Source organism: Meriones unguiculatus, chromosome 15 (genome assembly GCF_030254825.1).
Source record: "Meriones unguiculatus strain TT.TT164.6M chromosome 15, Bangor_MerUng_6.1, whole genome shotgun sequence".
In the NCBI taxonomy this organism is placed as follows: Eukaryota; Metazoa; Chordata; class Mammalia; order Rodentia; family Muridae; genus Meriones; species Meriones unguiculatus.
Genome location: NC_083362.1, coordinates 78,382,673 through 78,402,919, shown reverse-complemented (window position 1 = coordinate 78,402,919; position 20,247 = coordinate 78,382,673). Strand labels below are relative to the sequence as shown.

At 46.1% G+C, this 20,247-nt stretch overlaps 1 protein-coding gene across 4 annotated transcripts in view; it reads left to right on the top strand.

Moving 5' to 3' along the window:
* Nucleotides 1-19,451, top strand: part of Hdlbp (high density lipoprotein binding protein) — a 61,397-nt gene extending 41,946 nt beyond the window's left edge. For all 4 annotated transcript variants that reach the window (XM_021632044.2, XM_021632046.2, XM_021632043.2 and 1 more), the window contains exons 12-28: nt 968-1,107; nt 2,338-2,442; nt 2,838-2,951; nt 3,703-3,789; nt 3,913-4,044; nt 5,078-5,296; nt 7,794-8,015; nt 8,099-8,317; nt 8,849-8,987; nt 10,596-10,750; nt 11,614-11,718; nt 11,947-12,081; nt 12,966-13,109; nt 15,940-16,125; nt 16,560-16,676; nt 16,866-16,994; nt 17,128-19,451. In XM_021632044.2, the coding sequence (XP_021487719.1) occupies nt 968-1,107; nt 2,338-2,442; nt 2,838-2,951; nt 3,703-3,789; nt 3,913-4,044; nt 5,078-5,296; nt 7,794-8,015; nt 8,099-8,317; nt 8,849-8,987; nt 10,596-10,750; nt 11,614-11,718; nt 11,947-12,081; nt 12,966-13,109; nt 15,940-16,125; nt 16,560-16,676; nt 16,866-16,994; nt 17,128-17,214 (2,435 nt within the window). In that variant the 3' untranslated portion in view covers nt 17,215-19,451. The remainder of the gene's footprint in view (nt 1-967; nt 1,108-2,337; nt 2,443-2,837; nt 2,952-3,702; nt 3,790-3,912; nt 4,045-5,077; nt 5,297-7,793; nt 8,016-8,098; nt 8,318-8,848; nt 8,988-10,595; nt 10,751-11,613; nt 11,719-11,946; nt 12,082-12,965; nt 13,110-15,939; nt 16,126-16,559; nt 16,677-16,865; nt 16,995-17,127) is intronic.
* Nucleotides 19,452-20,247: the final 796 nt, after the last annotated feature.

The window sequence follows — 20,247 nt, the reverse complement described above, 5'->3', positions numbered from 1 at the left end:
TAACTGTAGAGTTTACTTAATAGATATAAAGAAGTACTGTCATGCAATCATGGAATTTATTTCTGCTTACTGGGAGTCACAGAACTGTAGCATGGTCAAAGAACTGTGCCAATTACAAACATCATTTTTTCCCCTATAATCTAAAATCTGTTACTTACTTTCCCAACCTTCCCCACACACACACACACACACACCTCTTACTTACTCTTGCATTTAACCCTGGAACAGTTGCTCATATCAGTCCCTACCAGATTGAGGTTATTCCCTCTGATCATCTGTGGTTTGCGGAGCCCATCTTGGCCTTCACTTTTCCTGACTGTACAGTGGGCAGCTCTTGAATGGGGTCACCTTGTTATGTCCAGAAAAGGTAATGAGAGGCGATTTTGCAACTCTTGTTTTGCAGAAAGTACTGAAGCATTCAGTCTGTTTCAGCACTTACCTAAAGCCATGATCCCTTGAGCATGGGACCCCAAAGCACTTTTAAGTGGACCTGGTGTGGTGATGCACATCTTCAATTCCAGCACTCAGGAGATGGAGGCAGGCATATCGCTGAGCTGAAAGCCAGCCAGGGTTATTTAATGAAACCCTGACTTTGCCAGGGTGAATCAGCTCTCTAGGGTGGCCATGTCCTTATTTAATGCATATAATTTACTATCTATAGTTTTCAAACTTACTTGCATGTAAGTAGTACCTGGTATATTTTACATATTCTGAGATCATACATGTACTCAAGATCAGCTGTGTTTCATACTGATGGACACTGGTCATCTTTTGAAGCTCTTAGGATAATCAAAGCTGGAAGACTAGCCAGGTTGTTCATTATTTGTTAGATACTGCATAGTTTTGCTTTGATTAATGGTAATGATTGATTAGCATATTGAAGCTTGATCCTCCATCCTCCTGACTGTTAGTAATTAGTAGACCACCATACCATTGGTGTTCAAGATGTACTTCTTTTTGTCCTAAGTCAACAGAATCAAAGACCAGTACAAAGTGTCTGTGCGAATCCCCCCTGACAGCGAAAAGAGTAACCTGATTCGAATTGAGGGAGACCCACAGGGTGTGCAGCAGGCCAAGCGGGAGCTGCTGGAGCTTGCTTCTCGCATGGTAAGCTGAGCACCCAGATCCTAGCTGGTACTAGCTGGGGTCTGTTGGCTGTTTCTGAGGAAAAGCGCTATTGAACTCTGTGGTTCTGGAGCATGGAATTTGATTGAAGACCTGGAACCATGTTTCTCTTCCTGTTCTTCCCTCATCACTAGCAAGTCTTGTTGCTCTTGACTCCCAAGTGCTTGGGGAGAACAGAGGTCCCATGTCCCTGGCTGCAGCCTCACAGATGGGCTATCATTTTTAGACTTTGAAAGGACTCTCCTGTGTTACCAGACTTGGGTATCACTGCAGTCTCACTTCCTGTGAGCCTTGAATACCTAGGAATGAGGTTCAAACTTAGCTGAGCGAAACCACTCTTGTACTAGTCAGACATAGCCATCATGCTGCAGTGATTCCTGACTGGCTCCACATGACAGTCACTGACGGCCTTTAAGAGTCCAGAAAAGTTGACTAGGACCTGATAGTTATATTAGTTCCAGATCTTCTTCCCACCCTTGTTAGGAACCTCAAATTAGAAGAAATCCTTTTAATTTTTTTCCCCCACTATAATCCAATGTGAGGTGCAGCTGTCCTCTGAGTATCCCTGAGGTTAGTATCCAGTCCAGGGTCTGCTGTTGCCATCATTGGCCTTGTGTACCTTACCCTTGAGGATCTTCTGCCTTTATTGAATCACTATCATCAGATACCAGTCTAATCCACCAGAATTATTGAAAATGTTTTAAAAACTAATGATATTATTCCTGGGTTCCATTTCTGCCTGTTGTTCTTCTGACATTTCATTGGGGACAATGGAGGACATTGAGGCTAGTGTGAGTTCAGTGCCCTGTGATGAGCCATTCTCTTCTAATTAACTACGTAGGTGATGTGCACTAAGCCCATTGTACTCAAGGAGTGTTTTTCTGCTGTGTAGGATGTTGAACTCCTTGTAGTTCTGGTAGAAACAAGTGCTCCTTGCTCATTTTAGTGATTAATGGTGCTATGGCTGTTTTAAATGGCCGAAGGGCCCTGCAATCCATTCTTTTATTGTACTATGTTCAGGAAAATAACTCACTACCAGTATAACATAATCTGACAAGGTTTAGCAGGTATCCTAAAATAGGCACTCTTCATGGTATGTTATTTCTGGAGGCTGCTGCAGACAACTACCTAAGTACCACCTCACATGGTGCCTGGTGATGGGAAGTTAGTAGGCTTTCTTGTGATGAATAGCATCATCCACTTATATTTTAGGAAAATGAGCGTACCAAGGATCTAATCATTGAGCAAAGATTTCATCGCACAATCATTGGGCAGAAAGGTGAACGGATTCGTGAAATTCGTGACAAATTCCCGGAGGTAAAACTTGCCCCAAAGCACTTCCCATTCTGCCTGTCTTTTCATTCTTCCATTCGTCCATCCATCCGTCCTTCCTTTGATTTTCTTGGTACTGGGAATCAAACCACCATGGCCTTGTGCATGCCAGTAAGTGCTCTGCCTCTGAACTGCACAGCCAACCCCAAAAGCATTCTCTAACTTAAATAATAATTTTCATTTAGAGTTTTTAGAATTTCGCTCATAGGCACAAATACCACAACAGCATATGGATTGTGGTCTGGGGACAACTTTCAGGAGTTAGTTATCTTCTACTGTGAGTTCTGAACTCTGACACTCTTTCCCCACTGATCCACCTTTGCTGCCGCAAAGTTTAGTATTAGAATAATTGTGCACTGTCTTCTGGTGGTTTGTTTTAGGTTATCATCAACTTTCCAGACCCAGCACAAAAAAGCGATATTGTGCAACTCAGAGGCCCCAAGAATGAGGTGGAAAAATGCACTAAGTACATGCAGAAGATGGTTGCAGACCTGGTAGGTGACTTTATGCACCCTCTAGGTTTGGGGAGCAGAAGCTCCCACAGAACTTCAGAGTACCTCCCCTAAGGGTGGCCTGCTGTCCCAGGGGCTTGGATCGAAGACCTGGTAACACCTCTCTCAGTACCTTGATGTTTTCTTTACACTGTCCTCATTATCAACTTGTATGTGATAGAATTCAAGGAGGAGATTCTGGTTTTACGTGTGCCCCCCCCCTTTTTTTTTCTTGAGAGGATCTTCAAATATCAAGGTAGATAATCTGCCCCATTTGATAAGAAAAGAGAGGTGACACAGGTGAAGAGAGTAATTTACTGAATTGAGTTTTCCTCAAAAGTTGAAGTGGGAAGGGAGCCTAATCGCACATATCTGTAACCCTACCCAGCAGAGGCAAAAGGAACCTGCATCAAGGCCATCCTAGGCTACACAAGAAGAACCTGACTTCAAAGAGAGAGCCTCTCCCTCAGCAGATTATTGCTTGAAGCTCTGTGGACAGAACTATTTGTTCTGTATTGAAGACCTCCAGATTTTGGGGGCTACCACTTTTTAGTAAGGGGCTTTGTATAGGTTGATTAACTGGATGGTATACAACTAATCTCATTTTTCCCAATGATAGTCAAGTAGGTGGGGAGAAGAATAGGCTGAATCTGTGTTAGCCAGTGGTATGTACTTGATTTCATATAGCTTTTGGGGTAAAAGAGATTTCACCCTCTGCCATAAATAGTTAATTTGCCATCCTCTTGTCTTTAAGGTGGAAAATAGCTATTCAATTTCTGTACCGATCTTCAAACAGTTTCACAAGAATATCATTGGAAAAGGAGGCGCAAACATTAAAAAGGTGAGCAAGTCATCTTGCCCAGCCTTAAACCTTTTCAGATTAAAAGGAGAGCCTGACCTTCCTTCCCAGCCCTGTGCTTAGTTGTGTCTGCTGTAGGAAAACTATCTTATATAACTCATTTAGATTCGTGAAGAAAGCAACACCAAGATTGACCTTCCTGCAGAGAACAGCAACTCTGAGACTATTATCATCACTGGCAAGCGAGCCAACTGTGAAGCTGCCCGGAGCCGGATCCTGTCTATCCAGAAAGACCTGGTAATGGGAGATGTTTCTTGATGGATTCCTTATTTTTGTTGTAAAATTTTCTAGTAGAATCTTCCAAGCCTGTGTAGACCTCATTTGAAAGACTTGACCTTTAAACCTGGGGAGCATTTTGGGTTTGGTTTGGTTTTTGCTTTTTTGAGACAGGGTTTCTCTGTATAGCCTCAGTTCTCCTAGACTCACTTTGTAGGCCAGGCTAGCCACAGAGATCCACCTGCCTCTGCCTCCCAAGTGCTGGGATTAAATGTGCACCCCTGCCTGGCTAAACCTGGGGAATCTTAATCAAGTGGCGACAATTCTCTATTTGTCTCCCTCAGTTCTTACTTTCTTGGCACTACAGCAGTGATGCCACTTGTCCTCGTGTTTGAACCACTGCTAATTTATTAGACATTTTCTTTTTGTTAATTTTTATACCACTTGAAAATGATTTCTGGGGCTGGAGAGATAGCTCAGTGGATAAAGTGCTTACTAAGCAAACTTGAGGACATGATTTTAGAACCTCAGAAATCACATGAAGTCAGGTACAGTAGTACCACGTGTCCATATTTGCAGGCTGTGATAAGAACTGGAGATGTGAATTCCAAGACTCACAGACCAGCTAGCCTAGCATATGTAGGATAAAAAGAGGCCTTATCTCAAACAAGGTTGGAAGATGAGGATAAACACCCAAGATTGTCCTCTGAACCTCTGTGTGTGTCTGCACTCACACACATCATACACAGATTTTTAATTTTAACTTTTAAAAAATTAACATGCAGTAAAATACATGTTTTCATTGTGCAGTTTGATAACCCTGATATTTATACACCCCTGGAATCATTCTGTTTTGTGACTTTTCACACGGCGTAGTCTAAAGTCAGGGCTGGCCTAGTATGTGTATGCTTTACTGCTGCCCTCTCCCCAACACGCCTGAGAAAGTCTGTCCCCATTCTGTTTCTTCAAACATTTTCAGGCTGTAGCCAAATTCTTCTCTTCTGGCCTTTTCTCACCAACTGTAATTTCTCCTTGACATTTTATTTGATTTCAGGCCAACATAGCTGAGGTGGAGGTCTCAATCCCTGCCAGACTGCACAACTCTCTTATTGGCACAAAGGGCCGTCTGATCCGCTCCATCATGGAGGAGTGCGGTGGCGTTCATATTCACTTTCCTGTGGAAGGTTCTGGAAGTGACACCGTTGTCATCAGGGGTCCTTCCTCAGATGTAGAGAAGGCCAAGAAGCAGCTCCTGCACCTGGCTGAGGAGAAGGTGAGTCACTGCTGATGCTTCCTTTCTTTGGAAACCCTGCAGTGTTTTCCTTTGTGGCAGGTCAGAGACAGCATTAGAGTAGACACTTGTGAGTCTGTTTTTGCTGTTTCCAAAGATCGTGTAGTACAAATGCCCACATACACGGTATGAGAACTCGGAGACTTTGACTTGCTGAAGTATTGACCACCACCCTTTTCCAGCGACTTTCCTTTGAATTCGCTTGGTTCTTCTGTTAGCCCCGCATTGGCTGGTGTGGTGGTGTATGATTTTAATCCCAGCAGTCTGGAGCCAGGTACATCTCTGAGCGCCAGGCCAGTAAGGAACATATAGTGAGACCTCAAAAAAACTAACCAAACAAAATCTTGTAGGCCTGAATATAGACCCTTCTACTTGGCACCACAGGTTTAGGGTGGCCAGCCTAGCAGCTGTCAGCTGATGGGGGCTCATTTATGTTTGGTCCCTTTTTTAATTATTGGGGTGAGGGGCAGAATAGAGGTAGTTTGGTGGTACTTACTGCTTTTACGCTATGAACTAGATTTCGGTTCCCAGCATTCACATCACTGGCCAGCTCACCACCTCCTGAAGATCCAACACCATCTCTAGCCTCTGTAGCAACCACATAGCTCACAGATATATACAGGGACACTTTTTTCTTTAATCTTAAAGGAAATTTTTCTAGGGGCTAAGGAGATGGCTTCTCACATGACCATGAGAACTGGAGTTTGGATCCTTGGGACCCATATAAGAGCCAGGTGGATATGGTAGCCATCTATAATCTTAATTTTTGGGAGGCAGAGACAAACTCTCCAGGGCAAGATGGCTGGTCATACTAGCAGAGATAGGAAGCTCCAGGCTCAGCTAGAGAACCTTTCTTAATATAAAGTTCAGGGTAATCAAGGGAAACACCATGTTAGTGTTGATCCTACACACAAATACACGCACACATTTTTATTAAAAATTACTTCGACTGTTTTCTATATAGACTCAACTGTTACTATCTCTGTTTTTAATGATACTACAAATGGGAATTCCCAGTTTCCTGTGGTTGGGGTATAGAAATACATTTATTATTTATACATGCTAAAAACTTACGAAATCTCGTAGCATTGTTGTACATTTCTGTCTTGTATGTAAAACTCACATGTCTGAGTAGGCCCATATGTTCTCCTAGCCTCTGATAGAAGAGGTGAAGGACAGCCTTGCCTAGCTGACCCTTGGATTTAGTCTGCTGTGAGTCTTTTGTAGCTGCTCACCAATAAGTACAGATGTTCCCTTTTCTTTGGAGCTTGAGAATGTTTGAGAGAAACAGTATGGATTTTGTCAGGTACTTGGTCTAGACACACTGACATAGTTATACTTGGTGTCCTATTTGCTTTTGCTTTGTGTGGGAGTATTTACATAATGCTGGGCTGGATTCCCCTAGTTGATTTACTTTTCTGTATGTCACAGGCCTAGTGATAGATTTAAACTCCTTCTGCCTTAATGTCTTATACTGGGATTGCAAATGTTTGCCACCACATTAGTCGTTTAATATTGTTGTTTAGAAACATCTTTTCTAAGGAGTAATAGATTTTTATGGGAATGTTTGGTGAAACCAGTGCTTTTTTAAAAATTAACAAGAATAAGTTCTTTAAATTGGTAATGCCAGTACTCTGGGAGGCAGAGGCAGGTGGATTGCTGTGAGTTCAAGGCCAGCTTGGTCTACACAGTGAGTCCAGGACAGCCAAGGCTACACAGAGAAACCCTGTCTCCAAAAACAAAACAAACAAAAGTTTGTGTACACTACTCAGTTTTTTCTTCCTTCATATTCTTCAGGCTGTAGGCTAGGTGATAAACCCAAAGATAGTCTTGTTGGTCCTTGGGTCCTTCTGTTTTTTTCTAATGAGTCTGTTAAGACACATGTCTGGAAGCTTTTGTTTTACCTTGCTTTGTTGGTGTGAAAAGGAGATTTGTGCTACCATGACTGAGGGCCATCTCAGCTATGGCCTTTATGGCTGATGGCTTTCCAAGCTTGAGCTGGTGAGTTGCTTTGTGCACTGGCTACTTAGCAGTGCTGTGGGGAGGGACAGGGCTGGCCTGTGGAATACTTGATGTATGTTTGGTCTGTAAGTATATGAAGAAGTGGGAGGGCTATGGTCCAGTAGACCCTGCTCTCCTCGGGGTATGCATTCTGCCAGTTTGCCACCACACATTGGCAGGCCTCTAGTGTGTAACGAATGGCTTAGAGAAGTTTAGTCATTGCTGATAAACATCAGCACCAGATTCTTCATCTTTCTGTTGGCTGTGGAAAAAGGAAAAAAAAAAAAAAAGACAGTCTTGTCTGGGTGTTGTTTGTTGAGGTATAAAGTGTGATGATTTTATGGGATATGGGGCGTCGATAGGACAGAGGACACTGCAGATGCGTAAAGAGAGCCCACCTACTTCTCAGCACTCTTACTCATATGCTGGCTCAGGCAGGCTGTGTGGGACATATATAAATGAGGTTTGTTTTCTGCAGCAAACCAAGAGTTTTACTGTGGACATCCGAGCCAAACCAGAGTACCACAAATTCCTCATTGGCAAAGGGGGAGGTAAAATCCGCAAGGTGCGTGACAGCACTGGAGCCCGCATCATATTCCCAGCTGCTGAGGATAAGGACCAGGACCTGATCACAATCATAGGAAAGGAGGATGCTGTCCGTGAGGCCCAGAAGGAGCTAGAAGCATTAATCCAAAACCTGGTAGGTAGCAGGCCTTCAATATCAGTGCTGTGCATGCCATTGGTAGAAGAGTAGGTCTTTAATTCCTTCTTTCCACATCACAGGATAATGTGGTTGAAGACTACATGCTGGTAGATCCCAAGCACCACCGCCATTTTGTTATCCGAAGAGGGCAGGTATTGCGAGAGATTGCTGAAGAATATGGCGGGGTGATGGTCAGCTTCCCACGCTCTGGCACACAGAGCGACAAAGTCACCCTCAAGGGTGCCAAGGACTGTGTGGAGGCAGCCAAGAAGCGCATTCAGGAAATCATTGAGGATCTGGTATGTGCCCAGGGGGCTCTGGTTGGGCTCTGATCAGCATCGTGTATCAGAGTGAATCCACAGAACAGTCCCTTGCATGAAATCACCAAAACAGGGAGTGTTTCCTCTTCTCCCGATCCCTCATGGTCTTCTTTGCAAGGCCTTTTGCTGCTTCTGCTAGTAGTCAGCCTGGTGCTTCTTCACTAAGTCTAAGGCTATGACAACACAAGGTCTTAGCTTGTGTAATGTGGCTGCCCACCAGAAGACAGTGTCTCCTGAGCAGCGGGCTGCAGTGAGGCAGCACTTATATGTAAAGCAGGTATTCTATATTCAATCTATATAATAAAAACTTTGCCGTAGGTTGTAGATGTCTTTTCGCTAGAACCCACTGCAGGAGGTCTGCCTCGCTGCCCTGTGTACCCCTCCACTCGATTAATTCTGGGGTCTCCAGGTTCACTTCATAACAAGGGAGTGTGGAACTAGTGAGTGAGGAAAATGGTATATATTGACTTGTAGAATTTGACCTTTGTTTGCTCTTGTATCCACTTTCAGGAAGCTCAAGTAACAGTGGAATGTGCTATACCCCAGAGGTTCCATCGATCTGTCATGGGCCCCAAAGGTTCAAGAATCCAGCAGATCACTCGGGACTACAATGTTCAGATTAAGTTCCCAGACAGAGAGGAGAACCCAGGTGAGTGTATTTAAGCTTAGCTCTGTACTGATCGCATCAGTGGTAACCACCACTGCCCCTCGGTGCTGTGAAATGAGCCTGTCCTTTTGGCTCTTTCTTACCTCTTGTTTTGGCCCTGAAATGGTGCTTGTACTAGCCGTGGATTTCAGGTCCATCCTTCTAGTCTCTAAAGCTAGGATAAGGCCCCATAAAGGCAGCCAGGAGCTTCCTGTGTCTTACCTAGAAAATTGCTGAGAATCTAGTTCCAATATTTTCTAGGACACTATTTCATAGTAGTGGGATGTCTGCTCAGCGCCATAAAGAACCCTGCACATACACACACATACTGCAGATGTGTCCTCCCCAAGCAACGTAGCTTTGCCGGAGGGCACCACTGAGAATAAATACCTCACATCTTTTCCCAGAATGGCCTTCAACCTAACCATATGAACTTGTTCTACTTGTGTAGTTGGTAATAAGGGACTTTGGTTGAAGGCAAGAACTAATGTGGTCAATTGCTGCTGAAGTATCACGTGTGAACTTTTCTTCCTGCTTTGCATATGTGAAGCATGGGGTATGAACTTTTCCTATTGATAAGTCTTTATTGAGCCGTATAGTCCAGAAAGACCCTGCAGCCTGCTATATACATTTAGTGTCATTGGCTTGGTGTCGGTGGTGCTTGTTATATAATTATTTCAACCCATTCTCTTGAGGATGCAGGCCATTTATTGGAATCTTAGCCCTACTGCTGCATGGATTGCCCCCTGCATAATCTATTCTCCTCAGCATTTTACTATTGAAACGCAGAGGGGAAACCGCATGGAATGGTATGAAGAGTTGCAGTAGGTTTTCTTAGCCCTGCTCCCCTGCTACAGATACTTTTTTTTTTTTGTGACTTCGTACATTTATATGCTGACTTTTATCAGTAGTAGATATTTCCTGAGAACCTTTGACCTAGCCAGATCGTGGTGGCACACATCTTTAATCCCAGCAATTGGCGGGGAGAAGCAGGTGGATCTCTGAGTTCAAGGCACCCCTGGTCTACAGAACGAGTTCCAGGACAGCCAGGGTTACACAGAAAAACTCTCTTTCTCAAAAGATAAAACAAAACAAAAAAAAAATTTTTTTTTTACTTAAATGTGGCATATCCATGAAGATCATAGCTAGTATTACATAGTTTTTTATGTAGTTCATAGTCAGTATTCTAGATTGCTAGATTTAAAGTCTTTCAGAGCCAGCCTTGTCTAGTTTAATCCCAGATGGTGGTTCTCCCATTATTTGTTTATCCTATTAGTTCACTTTATTCCATGGGTTAACAGTGTCTGCTATCTGGGCATAGTATCTACAAGACAGAGGCCCTCTCCAGCCAGCTTGTATCCCAATGACATGCTCCTTTATTTGGGGGATTTTCCTTACTTTCTGGCATGAAAAACTGTCATGGGCCTTCCTTTATTATCTTTCCCAAATTTCTGAAACCCTACTGCTACCTGTCCAGAGCTAGGTCACTTGGACTGAGCTCTACGTACCACTCTCCCCAAGCGTTAGGACTTCTCTGCACGCCTGTGGCTCACTAGTGTATATGAGTTATACCTCTGCAGTTGTCAACTAGGCTTTCCCCTTTATTCCTAGTTCACAATGTAGAGCCTTCCATCCAGGAGAATGGAGATGAGGCTGGAGAGGGCAGAGAGGCCAAGGAGACCGACCCTGGCTCTCCCAGGAGGTGTGACATCATAATCATCTCTGGCCGGAAAGAGAAATGCGAGGCTGCCAAGGAAGCCCTGGAGGTGCGTTTGCCTCGCTCTTTCTCTTCCTTAAGGGTTCAGACCCTGCCCAGGTGGCAGCAGACAGTAGATCCTATCATTTCAGTCCTAAAAGTGTAAGCATTTCCTTTCTGCCTTTCTTGGCTGGTCACACAGACCCAGGAGGCCATTTATTTTCAGGAACTCAGGATACTACAGCTCATACCCTGACTGCAGTGTTAGGGTCTATCCTCTTGGGCTATAGCCATGGAGTCTGTAAAAGGATCTCATTAGCGCTGAGTAAATGTGAGCTCCAGCCTCAATCCCTTCTCATCCATCCATGTTGATTCATTCCATCCCCAACTGAAGTCGAGATAGTCTACCTCAGTTTGCCATAACCGTGAGTCCTGTTGTAAGCACCATGGCACCACAGTTGATAAGCAATGCCAGCATTGTTGATTGATAGTAGATACTGTACAACAGCAAAGACTGAGGAGAATGGGTTATAGGCAATATATGTTGGGACTTTTTACTTGAATGCAGGTAACTTGAGCCCCCTGTCCAGGAGACTCCCTTGCAACTCACATAGGCTTTGGCAAAGTTGTCACAACCACAGAGATATGCTAAGAGTTGGGCCTATATGTGCTGTGTCTTCCCAGTGAACCATGGCCTGCTACAAGTGCAGAAGTAGAGAGGTTCAGGAATAAATCCTCTGCCTGCATTACCTTAGACTAGGCTCCCTGTCCAGTCTTGTTCATTGTGTATTGGGATCCATGTAGTCTGTCGGCTGGTCACGTTGAGAGCAGGTTCTAAAATGTACACTGTTGTCTTCAGGATTATTTGGCCTTGAGCTCATGGGACTATTCTACCTTTACCTCTTAGCCTAATCTTTACCGCTGTCCTCGTAGGCACTGGTTCCCGTCACCATCGAGGTGGAGGTACCCTTTGATCTTCACCGCTACATCATTGGGCAGAAAGGAAGTGGAATCCGCAAGATGATGGACGAGTTTGAGGTAAACCATGTTCCCTGAAGACTGTACTGTTAGGACTGTTATCTGGAGTAAAGCCAAGGCTCTCTCAGTACCCGTGTCCTTTATCAACCCATATTGGCTCTACCTTTTTTGTTCTGTCAGACAACCACTGCCTTCCTTCTGGGTCTCACTCAGACTCCCCATGACCAAGTGAGCTTCACTCCTTTCCATCTTGGTCCTCTAGATATCAAGTTGCCTCTGTTATGACAGGTGAATATACATGTACCAGCGCCTGAGCTGCAGTCAGACGTCATTGCCATCACTGGCCTTGCAGCAAATTTGGACAGGGCTAAGGCCGGGCTACTGGATCGCGTAAAGGAGCTACAGGCTGAGCAGGAAGATCGGGTGAGCAAGAGCGAGGTTATCTGCCTATGGTTGAAACCATCTGTTGAGAGCATATTTCAGACACTAGGGCAGGAGGTAAAGCCACGTGGTATTGCTGTGCTGTCGGAGTCTGGTGGTCTGTACTGAAGAGCTAAAGGGAAAACATAGAGTTTCTCTTACCCGAGTCAAGAGAAGTATTTTGATATCTTTGCTCCTACAGAAAGAGACAAGCAACAGCTCAGTCCTGTGCCTCTCACAGAGTGCTCTATTAAGAATTCTTAGAGGTGCTGCTCAGGAATGGGGGAGGTCTGGAGACGGGTCACTCTGGGGAACTGGCCTGTTTTGTTTTGTTTGGTGGAGCACGGTGTAGTAATATGACAGTTCAGAAGCTTGTACACATCATTACTGTGTCTTGGTGCAGCTTAGCCATAGGCTATGAGGTCTTGGACTGTCTGTCTATCCTGTGGATGCTCTTATTGCCTTCTTGGCCTCATCTCTACACCAGCGCTAAAAGACTTAGAATATTTTACATCAGATCCTTGGTCATAAATTCAAGAAGCAGGAATAGAACTGAAAGAGGTGGCTGATTATCCTGTCCATCTTGACAGCAGCCTGTTCCAAAAGCAGTCACACACTAAATGAGGGAGTGCAGAACAAGGTCTGTAGTTCTTATAGTGACTGAAAGTGACAGTGAAGCCTAACTCTTCCGGTCCACCAGGGTTAAAATCCTGGTACCAAGCATTAGAGTATTTCTGGCTAGAGTTTTAAATCAGGCTGGAAATGGAATCTGGGTACAGGTGGCTTATCTTTAAATGCAAGTGCCTCATACTCATGATCTCTCTATCTCTCTCTGTCTATATATCTGCCTGTCTCCCCCTTTTCCCCTACTTCTCACTTTATTGTAGGCTTTAAGGAGTTTTAAGCTGAGTGTCACTGTAGACCCCAAATACCATCCCAAAATTATCGGGAGGAAGGGGGCAGTGATCACCCAGATCCGCTTGGAACATGATGTGAACATCCAGTTTCCTGATAAGGATGATGGGAATCAGGTAAGATGACCACCTCGGGTGTTGTGGTTAGAACATTTGGCCAGGTGGGACTGTATTTGCCCTTGCCTTGACCTAGGTTTTTGTTTTGTTGATGGATTTTGTTTTGGGGTTGATGATAATGTTATTTTTGAGATAGGGTCTCTATGTAGCCTTGGCTGTCCTGAAACTCCATATGTGGACATCTAACTCCCAAGTGTCTGGCTTGACTTGGGAACTGTACTTAAGCAGCTTCTGTGAACAAGCAGATAAATCTGAGGGACAACTATCTGATAATCTGACATCAGCTCAAGTTATGGACCAGGGCTTGCCATCTGTGTGCTTCCGCGAAACTCTGTTACTTGGGTTATAGGGCAGGTTGAAACTCCTTGTGCCTACTTTGGCACTCCTGACAGGCAAGCTTGAGCCTTCAAATGGTCCCTTCTTGAGCCATCATGCCTACACATGTGTACACTATCTACCAGTGCCCAGGCTCCAGTGAGCTACTAGAAGCAGATGGACAAAAGCCAGCCAAGTCTGGATTCTCTGCATCCTCCATTCCACTTGCCCCGACCCCTAATGAGCTCTGCACAGTCCCCTGATACACATAAATTCATGCAAAGGGTAACCTACCTCCTCACTTGGTCCCTCCCTGTGGGCAGGACAGTCCCATCCCATCTCACCTCAAAAGTCTGCGTTCATCTGTGTTTGGTCCTTTCTTCCTTTTAAACTTTACCTCTCAAGTGGCCCTACATAAATAGTGTTCTGGCTCTTCTACTGATACGTCTGTCCTCTAGGCATGGGCCAGCGCTGTGACCATGATCACCATGCCCAAGAATGCACCTAATAGTAGCACTAGGGTGAGCTCCTATAGGCTGAGGTCTCCTGTGCACACGTGTGTGTGTGTGTTAGGACAACAAATTATTATACTATATTAATGTAGATTCACTGTGCCTTATCTCCCAGTTTTCTTATAATTACTGCTTTTATAGGAGTTTTTATCATTTTGACTACTTAGCTAATCTGTGAGCAGAGTTGGGTAGAGCAGACATACCATTTTATGTATGTGTATATAGGGGCACACACGCCACAGCATGTGTTTAGGAGTCAGGATACTTTCAGGAGTCAGTTTGTTTCCTTCAGCCATTTGGTTCCAAAGATTGAACTCATTGGGTTTGGCAGCAAGTTCCTTTACCTGCTGAGCCATCTGACCAGCCCTAGTCTCTTGAAATCCACAGCTTTTCCTGTGAGTTTCACTTCCACCTGCAGAACTAATTCTATGCAGTGTGCTGACCTGGCCCTGGTCGATGAGCCGTACTTGGATCCACTGCATGGCCTTCCCCTAAGTCTGGACAGAAGGTTCTTAGTCTACTGCCTCTGTCCTCATTCCTAGATCTCTTGCTTCCCTCCCAGGCTGGATCTTTCTGCTGTCTAGTGTTGCCTCCAGGTATTTGTTATTTTGTCTTCTGTGTGTTCTGTCCCTACTATCCTGATGATTAAAACACGGCTGCTCTTGTGTTCCCACATGCCCTTCCATATTCCCTGAATTATCTGTTGCTAAATCTGTCTTAAGTTTGCTGGTACTCACTCACATGGTACCAAGAGGCCTGAGCTGATGGGTCTGAGTGAGCAGAGAGCACTGTGGAGGTCCTGGACACTTCAGAGAAGTAGTCCACAACCCTGTGCCTGCTTTCCTTGGACCTCCCACTTACTGGTTCTTCCTCCATCTTTATGATTGGGTATCCTTCCTAGTCTTGTCCTTTTTGTTCTAACCTGTCTGTGTGTGTGTCTGTATGTGAATGAATGTGTACTCCTGTGGAGATCACAAAACCACTTGAGGGAATGGATTTTGGTGGTTTTGTCCTTCTACCACCTCAGTTCCAGGATCAAACTCAGGTTGTCAGTTTGGGCAGCAAGGGCCTTTACCCACTGAGCCATATCATACCTGTCCCTCTTTTCTATCTTCTGTGAGGTTTGGGAAGGAGTGGGTGCTTAATGGATATTAACTCTGTGTGGTTTTGTTTATGATTTTATTTTTTAAAGATAATTATTTTTAGCTGGGAGTATGGTACAGACCTTTAGTCCCAGCACTCTGGAGACAGAGGCAGGCAGAGCTCTGTGAGTTGGAGGCCAGCCTGTATACAAAGTTGAGTTCCGGGATATGCAGAGCTGTTATACAGAGAAACCCTGTCTCCAAAAAAGAATAAATAAACAAACAAAGTTTATTATTTTTATTTTGTGTGTATGGATGTGTTGACTGCATGTATGTATGTGTACCACATGTTTGTAGTGCCCAAGGAGGCCAGAAGAAGTCTTCAGATCTGGAGTTAGGGATGGTGATGAGCAGCCCCATGGGAGCTGGGAACCAAACCCAGGTCCTCTGTGAAAGCAGTAAGCTCTCTGAAGCACTGAGCTATCTCACCAGCCCCAAGATTTTAGTTCTATTTATGTGTGTCTATGGGTGTGAGCTCATGAGTGTATAGATATCCACAGAAGCCAGAGAAGCCATCAGACCTGGAGCCAGAGTCATGGGCAGTTGTGAGCTGCTTGACATGGGTGCTAGGAACTCTGATCTTTTGCAAGTGTAGTAACCACTCTGCACTGCTGGGCCATCCTTCCAATCCTCTAACCTGTGTTTTTGTATCAGCCACCTGATGTATTTTCTGCCTTTTTCTTCTGAGAGGATGAAAATTCCCCCCTAAGGTGAGGTCTGATGGCATTCAACCATCCCGCCATCATCCACACACGTGTACCGTGTTGTCTCCTCAGACCAGCTTGCTAGGTCAGCACACTGCTTATCCTGGGATGTCCCAGAGGAGCTACCCTCTTTGACTGCATTCTCTTTTTTTTTAAGCCCCAGGACCAAATCACCATCACAGGGTATGAGAAGAACACTGAAGCTGCCCGTGATGCTATCCTGAAAATTGTGGGTGAGCTTGAACAGATGGTTTCTGAGGATGTCCCACTGGACCACCGTGTACATGCCCGGATCATTGGTGCCCGAGGCAAAGCCATCCGGAAAATAATGGATGAGTTCAAGGTGAGTACACAAAGCCAGCTGAAGCACAAGTTCCTATTCTTCCTGAGGACTCAGTCCTACCTGTGCTGCTGACCACATGAAGCTAGGGGGAGATGAGACTGGAACCCCTGCACCCTATAGGACAGTGCTGTGCCTCTGGCATCACTGGTAAATACTGATAAAGGAGGGCTCACAGAAAGGGTCACTAGGAGGACAGAGCCATCAGGCTATCTGCCCTGCTTTTTCTCTGCATGATGGGTCTGGCATGCAAACACCCAGCACCCTTTTTCTTCAGGGAACCAGGTGTTCCTGGCAGGATGGTGACTTTCTCAAGTGAAGAACCCTAAAACCAAACTTGGAAAATTTCATGCTAACAGAGGGAAATAGAAATGTAGTGGTGGTACTTTGGTCTAGAGTCCTCCCTTTAATGTCCTTTAACATGGTGCTTCTTCCAGGTGGACATTCGCTTCCCACAGAGTGGAGCTCCAGACCCCAATTGTGTCACTGTGACAGGACTCCCGGAGAATGTGGAAGAAGCTATTGACCATATCCTCAACCTAGAGGAGGAATATGTGAGTCCTGAGCAGGCAGGGTCTTTGGGGGCCTGAGGCCCCACCATAATCCTGAGGTGACAACCAGATAAACTGTATGCTGCCAAATGCGGGGCAGGCGGGTGGGTGGGTGGCCCCTTGGTACCTGTCAAGGAGAAGGCTCCGTTGGCAGCTGTAGGCTGAGCAGCCCTACCTCCCTGTGCTGTGCAGCTGGCTGATGTGGTGGACAGTGAGGCGCTGCAGGTTTACATGAAGCCCCCAGCACATGAAGAGTCCAAGGCACCATCCAAAGGCTTTGTGGTGCGAGATGCTCCCTGGACCTCCAGCAACAGTGAGAAGGTCAGATGGCACTTCTCTTCTGCATGTTATCCATGGGCCAAGTTGGTGGGCTAGCAGGTTATGGGGTGGGGTTACTTTGGAAGTTGTCAGTAAGAGCCACCTCTTACTAAAGTTGTGATTTCCCTCCCAACAGGCTCCTGATATGAGCAGCTCTGAAGAATTTCCCAGCTTTGGGGCTCAGGTGGCCCCCAAGACCCTCCCTTGGGGCCCCAAACGATAATGATGAAAAAGAAACCTTTCCAGCCTGCTGCCCAAACCCAGCCACACAATGGTTTGTCTCAATCCGACCCAGCAGCTGGACCCTCGTCAATTGTTGATGCTCTTCCCCCTCCCCGAGGTCTCGCAGCAAAGCCTGGTGGGCTGGCCTTGTATGGCTGCTTATCCAGGCCTGGTCAGCACCCAGCAGGCTCAGGGTCTGCTCCTGATGCTGTGCTCTGGGACAGGCACACCACTGTGTGAAACACTAAGCAAGGTAATCGAGCATTTCGTGATCACAGACTCCAGCTTCCTGGTCCACCCAGCATGTAGTCAGCACTCTGACCTTCACACCAGAGCTCCGCAGCGGCTAGGAGTTGACTTCCTGTGTCATGACCTCAGGAAATAAATTTCCTTGACTTTATAAAAGCCAAAACGTTTGCCCTCTTCCTTTCCCACCTCCCTCCTGCCCACCACCTGTTGCCCAGACCTTCCTCTTTGTGGAAAGCAGTCAGCTTCCTTTAGCTGTCAAAATCTGCTTAGCACAGGCTTCAGGATAGGAGGAAGGCATGGTTTTGGATAGCAAGAGGTCAGATGTCCTGGTGATGGAGTGGGCCTAGAGGAAGAGGGTGGCCTGGGTCTTCAGCAAGGACTGATGGTGCCCACTTTGTGTTCTTGAAAGTATCAGGGGCTTCTACTGCAGCTTCAGCCTCACGGTCTGCTGTATGTACCCTAGAGGCATAGCTTCTGCCACCTTGTTCCCCTGTGGCTGTCACAGTGGGCTAGGGTGGCTTGAGACTTTGGGGGCAAGGGGAGGTAGAGACTGGCTTCTCTTTGGTGATGGGGAGGGGGGTTCCCCCCTAAGTGACAGCTTGACTTTCCTACAACCTTTGGCCTCTTTGCCTGCCTCGCCCAGACACCTCGTGTTCAGTTGCCTTCTTTCTACCTCAGCCAGTGTGATAGTACTCTCAAGTGTGGGTTAGTGCCACCCGCGAGGCTCTTCTCTTGATTTAGACATTTCTGGTGATTCTGGGCTTAACATTGAGTTGAGGAGGGTGGAGGCTAGTGCTTTCCCTCAGCCAGCATGAGTCAGGCTGGTCCAGAACAGGGTGCTCGTTCCCAGCCAGCCTGGCCATGTAGGCTCTGGTAAGCATAACCTGGATGCTTTATGCAGTCCTGAGGAACAGGCTTAAGGGGCAGGTATCATCAGTAGAGGTTGTCATTAAGCATGGATTAAAGGGAAGGCAGAATGAAAACAAAAGACCCAGTGCAGGGAGCACTGCTAACTGAGGGAGGTGCAAGAGGTGATTTTTGGACCACTGGCCTCTAGCTAGCTTAGCTGCAGGTCAACCCTCAGCAAGAGAAGTGGTCCCAAGCAGAAATGTCCCCGTCATGTTGTGGAGACTGAGGACAGGTCTCTTATCTCCAGGTCATCTGATCAACTAGCAACATGCCCTGTCCCGGATACTGGGTTTCTAGAAAAGCCAACCTGTGCCCATCTCATGGCCTTCCCTAGGAACTGTCACCGCTACTGTGACACCTTTCCCCCAGTCTTTCACCCTCCATTTAATAACTCAGGCTTGGCTACCAGTAGACTCTTAACTCCTAAGTGGATCCAGAATTGCTTTCCCAAGTCTAACTTGAGTTCCCTATAGATGAAGCAGTCCCACATGTGCCCATTCATAGGAACAGTCCTGAGATGGGGAAGAACATCTTTGCTCAGTAGGCAGGCAGCTTAGCCAGGGGGGGCAGACAGGGAGAGGGCTTCCCTGCCTTTCCCTGGAGCTGTCTCTTCTCCCATCTGCATGAGACTGGGGACACCTTGCTTCCCTCCTGCCCTTCCAGCCCCCTCTTCATCTTCATTGTCATCCTACAACATCCAGTCTCTTCCTTCCCCAGAAGGTAACATTTAAATTATCACCACCGGATTTTGCACATCTCCATTTATTGCTGAGTGCTGTAGATGTACACCCTAAACTGTTCAGGGTCCCACTCCTTTTCTCTGATGGTTAATAAAGACTATGAAATTGACTGTGCCCAGGTTGCCTCTGTGCAGTCTCCAAGCTGTTGAGGGGCCTAGGCAGGGGTGGGGGTGTCTTTTCCTCCTCGTTGAATGTCTTCCATGTCCTATGTTTCCATAGCTACATCCATCCCTTGGCCTTAACTTTGGAATTTGGAGATTATATGCAAACATGTGTAAAGGCTCATGAATATGGATGACACTGGAATTTTATAAATTCTAAAATAAAACCCGAAACCAGATGCAGCGTGATGGGACTCATTTCATCCAGTGTATGCTCTCTCCTTATGACTGGTAACTGTCCCTAATCCATGTTGTGATTCTCCAGCAATTCTTAGCACTGTTCTTTCCAGTGGGCTGTTCAGTGATGTCTCCGTGATGAAGTCTTACTCCTGCAGCTTGACCCTGTCTCCCACCCCAGTCAGTAGCTGCTCCAGAACTGTAACTGAGCCAGCTCTGGGGAGATGAGCATGGTCTTTACAAAACCTGCAACATCTGCACGGTTTTGTGAGGTTTCCGTTGACATTGCTGTGACAGGCTCCTAGCACCCAGGCTGAGGTTGGGTCTGGGGCCAGGTTTCTGATTGCAGGCTGTGGTGAGCTGAAAAGGAACCGGATGGAGGCAAAGCAAGGGTAATTGAGTAGGAAGGGCTACTCCAGTCCCCATGTGATCCTGTTTAAAGGGGCTAAAGAAACAAGGGACCAGCATAGCATCTCTGTTGCTGAGAAGGCTGATATCCAACATCACTATCGCAGGATGCAGCCTGCAGCGAGGCGCACCTGCAGAATGGTTCCAAACCAAAACAGTGCCCCACAATGGGTCTGCTTTCATGTCCCAGCAGCCGATACACTCCTATATTGTAGATAAGCCCTGGTGTCCAGTGAAGGTCAGTGGGAGGCTATGGCTCGCTACCCTGTGCTGCTTTCAGCAGTGTGCCTACATGAACCTCCGTCGGGTAAAAGCAAGGGTTTTGTCTGTTTTGGCAAGTTTACTTTAATGTTTTCAAGACAGGCCAGGCGGTGGTGCAAGCCTTCAATC